This window comes from Monoraphidium neglectum (genome assembly GCF_000611645.1).
Source record: "Monoraphidium neglectum strain SAG 48.87 unplaced genomic scaffold scaffold03182, whole genome shotgun sequence".
Classification (NCBI taxonomy): Eukaryota; Viridiplantae; Chlorophyta; class Chlorophyceae; order Sphaeropleales; family Selenastraceae; genus Monoraphidium; species Monoraphidium neglectum.
The window spans coordinates 1-887 of record NW_014010446.1 but is presented as its reverse complement, the minus strand read 5'-3'; the positions used below and the strand labels follow the sequence as shown (position 1 = coordinate 887).

At 71.3% G+C, this 887-nt stretch overlaps 1 protein-coding gene across 1 annotated transcript; it reads left to right on the top strand.

Moving 5' to 3' along the window:
• Nucleotides 1-28: 28 nt before the first annotated feature.
• MNEG_12315 (hypothetical protein) lies at nucleotides 29-640 on the top strand (the record flags this gene model as incomplete). Its single annotated transcript, XM_014039211.1, has 2 exons — nucleotides 29-304; nucleotides 452-640. The coding sequence occupies 2 exons, from the start codon at nucleotides 29-31 to the stop codon at nucleotides 638-640; spliced, it is 465 nt and encodes a 154-aa protein (XP_013894665.1).
• Nucleotides 641-887: the final 247 nt, after the last annotated feature.

Sequence of the window (887 nt, the reverse complement as noted above, 5' to 3'; positions counted from 1 at the left end):
CCCCGCCCCTCCCCCCCTCCCCAGCCCCATGGCGGAAATGGTCCTCTCCAGCCACAAGAGCGGCTGGCGCGTCATCGCGCACCACTCCCGCGCCGTCGCCGCCGCCGCCGCCGCCGCGCGCGGCTCCGCCGGCTCCCGCGGGTCCGCGGGCGCCGCGTCGGTGCGGGATAAGATTGAGCTTGGGGTGCTGCTGGGCGCGGGGTCGTTCGGCCGCGTGTACAAGGGGCGCTGGCAGGGCCGGGACGTGGCCGTCAAGGTCATGCAGCACGACGCGGCGATGGCGGCCCAGTTCGCCAACGAAGCGGTGCGTGCGTGGCGCCACGGGCCGGGGTCACGGGCGCGCGCCTGCTGAGTCTGAAGCTTGCTGGCAGGGCGGATGCAGCTTCCCCTTCCGCCGCCCTGACGGTCAAGGGTCGGTTTCCCTCCAACGCGCCGCGTTTGAATTTCGAAGGCCTTGATGATGTCTTTCGAGCACCCCAACATCCTGGAGGCGTTTGACTTCATCACCTGGGCGCACGGCCCGGGCCCGGGCTCGATCCAGGAGCGCGGCAGCCGGGAGTCGGCGCCGTCAGCCAAGACGGTGGGCGCTGGGGCCCTGGGTTGTCAGGGAAGTGCAAAGGGGGGTCGACTTCGGCTTTAGCTGTGGGCGTGGCTGTGCGTTTGCTGCATGTGTGTGCGTATGGCTGCCAGGCCGGGCCTTGGCTGCAGGTTGTGCGCGGGCTGCCAGGCTGGGTGTGCACAGGTTTGGGCGGAAACGGCGTTGCGGTTGCTCAATGCGCGTTTGCGCCCCCTCGTTGCCCCCACAGACGCAGCAGCTGTCATCTGGCGGCTCTGTCGTCGGGCCTTGGCCGCGCAAGGCCGCGCCACAGGCGCCGGCGCGGCCCGCC